At 35.0% G+C, this 3133-nt stretch overlaps 1 protein-coding gene across 1 annotated transcript; it reads left to right on the top strand.

Moving 5' to 3' along the window:
* Nucleotides 1–2314: 2314 nt before the first annotated feature.
* On the top strand, nt 2315–3121 carry LOC9298811 (probable E3 ubiquitin-protein ligase ARI14; the record flags this gene model as incomplete). The annotated part of the gene is made up of 2 exons (XM_021016703.1): nt 2315–2576; nt 2680–3121. A coding segment is annotated over exon 2 (436 nt), but the record flags the coding sequence as incomplete, so codon positions are not given.
* Between the last annotated feature and the right edge of the window lie 12 nt (nt 3122–3133).

Here is a 3133-nt window from a genome sequence, read left to right on the forward strand (position 1 = left end):
GTCTCTTTAACTTACGGATTATGAATAGCATCCTAAGATCGTTTAATTTGATTCAGGCTTTATGTGGCGGCTAATGTTTGGTCTTGGATGTGAATTAGTCTATCATGTTTCTTGGAAGGTAGGAAGCAATCTTGATGTTTACCAAAATCCAATGTGCTCTTTTGTAGCTCAGTTTTGTAATATGTACTAATTATTGTAGACGGAACCCGAAACAAAGAGACCATATGTATGATTTTATATGCGAAGAGAAGCTCCGAATTTGAAATCGTCTCCACTCCGGTGATATGTGGCCATGGTGTGAAGGAGTCTGGAGCCATGGTTATTTCACATTCGGACATAACCGTAATTGTTAAACTAATAAAAATAAGATCAAACGTACCGGATTGATGAGAATTTTTGGTGTTCTTCGTCATGTTCTTCGTCGTATGGATCTAACAAAAAAAAAAAAAATATATACCCAGAATTTTTTTTTTTTTGTTAATAGAGAGAACCCACCAATTTTGTAGCGTTGATTGTGACATCGAATTGTTTGTCGGATGAATATAAGTCTCTAATCCGGAGACTGAAGTTGAACCCTAACAAAAACATCTATTCATAGCATAAAATTCATAAATAAAAGGTAGAGCATCACATAGCTTTTTCTTCAAAGCCAACACATCTCTCTATGTAGCCGAATTACTCTCCAGTTTGGTATATACTCAAATTTTCCAATGACTTCCTTCTCGAACCTGGAGCGTTTTTGCTTTGCCGGATATTTTTAGGATATGGCTCTTATGTATCTCTTGTGAGTCACTTGATATGTTGTTTAGGTAAAACTTTTGGTTTGAAAGAGAATGATCTACGACAAGCATAATCGGTCATTTGTTATATATGTGGCCATGTTCATATTGCTTTCTCCACAAGCAATTTTCCAGTTTTGTAGCATTCGATATTTAAATTTAAAAGCTTCAATACGTTGTATACATGTGTATGTATGTACATATATGAATTATTCTCAGTTGCACATAGTGGTTTCTAAGGGATAGATACTTGCTCTTTGTAACCCTCTCATTTTTAGTACCTATCTTCAGTGTTTACTTTGCTAAGAGCTTCTTGATAGGCATACATCTTTGCAATCTCAGATCAATATACTATAAATACATATACGATACAGTTAAGAAAATGATATTTCTCTTACAACTTTTTATATGGGTTTTATAAACAAGAGATCAACTGAAGGGTTACGCAGCGACCAATGGCGAAGGTAGAGACAAAGATACTACAATAGGGACGATAAATATGACACGAAATATACAAAGGATATGCCTGTTTCTATACCATTGAAATTTTACGTACATAACTACTTCAGAGAGCAAGATGACTTACTTGATAGGTAAGAGATATGGTAAGAGATTATATTTTTCAATTATTTGTTTCCAACTACGAAAAACTCCAGTGACATACAATCTAAAAGCATGAATATGTCATAAAATCAAGAATACAACAAAAACCAGGAAGATGGGCCCAAATTAAAGACCGAAACTGGACGTGGGGAACCCACGGATAGTGGCGGTCGGAGCGTTACAAATATGAAAGAAACGAGGAAGCGCGAATATGTCATAAAACCAAGAGTACTACAAAACCAAGAAGATGTGCTCAAAGAACGAAACTGGACGTGGGAACCCACGGACAGTGGCGGTCGTGGCATTACAAATATGAAAGAAACGAGTAAGCATGAATATATCATAAAATCAAGAGTACGACAAAACAAAGAAGATGGGTCTAAAGACCGAAACTGGACGTGGGGAGCCCACGGACAGTGGCGGTCGGGGCGTTGCTAATATGAAAGAAACGAGTAAGCATGAATATGTTATAAAATCAAGAGTACGACAAAACAAAGAAGATGGGCCTAAAGACCGAGACTAGACGTGGGAACCCATGGACAGTGGCGGCTGTCGGGGCGTTGCTAATATATTGTTGGTTTAAATATATAGATTTTTTATATTTAATTCTATTATATATATCAAGATATAAACACTAATAATTGTTTGTGATTCAAAAACACTATTAATTGTTGATTACTAATAATATATATCAAAAGTTATAGAGTTTTACCATAATTCTATATTAATGTCGTTATAAAAATTAGACTCTTGACAAAATTAAATCAATAAATATCCCTAACTTGATAACCCTAAATATTGATTATTAATTCTGGTATTAATTAACATACAACCCCGCGCTGGGCGCGGAGACCTCCCCTAGTGACTAATTAAATGCATATTATAATTACATTTAATGTTAATAATCATAATGGCACGTAAATATCTTTTAAATAATGTAAGTTTTACTATTTTCTCTACACAATACCAGTTGTACTTAATATAGATCACCATTTTTTAAAAGCAAGATTAATCTCCAATGGGCCAAATTTCTTAATTAAAAAAAAAACTTAATTATCAAATTTTATGTAATACCGAAAACAGAATAATTTTGTAGCCTGACGATATCCCCAATCCCCATTGGAGAGTGAAAAATGGCAAACCCTAGACAGTGAAAGGACGATTCAATCTTGTTGTTTCAGGCGCAAGCTACTAGTAAGCCTTAACCCTATCCTTTACCTCTTCTCTAGCTCTTTGTTAATTTATCGATTTGCCTTTCTGACTTTTTTTTTTAATTTTTATTTTTGTCATTTTCAAGAAAACGATGGAGCACGATCGAGGGAAACCCTACTCTGTTCTAACGAGAAATGAAATTAGCGTAAAGATGAAGAAACAGATCAATGAAATCTCTGACATCTTCTGCATATCAAAATCCGATGCGACCGTACTTCTTATGTATCTCCGATGGGATTCGCTTCGTGTTTCAGAGCGTTTGGGTGAAAATAAGGTGAAGTTATTGATGGATTCAGGTTTGGAATCAGTTGTGATTGATCCCAATCCTGATTCATCTAGCGAGATTAGCTTGGAGACAGATGTTTATGAGTTTGCTGATGATGATGATGATGATGAAGATTATAACGATGATAATGATGATTTGATCTCCACGCCCTTTTGTTCTCACAAGTTCGACACAACATATTGGAGAGAGTATCTTGAGAAGAACTTTTACTATGTGGAGAAAATCCAAACTGCAATCTCTTGTCCTGATCAAG

Source organism: Arabidopsis lyrata, assembly GCF_000004255.2.
Source record: "Arabidopsis lyrata subsp. lyrata unplaced genomic scaffold ARALYscaffold_203, whole genome shotgun sequence".
Lineage (NCBI taxonomy): Eukaryota > Viridiplantae > Streptophyta > Magnoliopsida > Brassicales > Brassicaceae > Arabidopsis > Arabidopsis lyrata.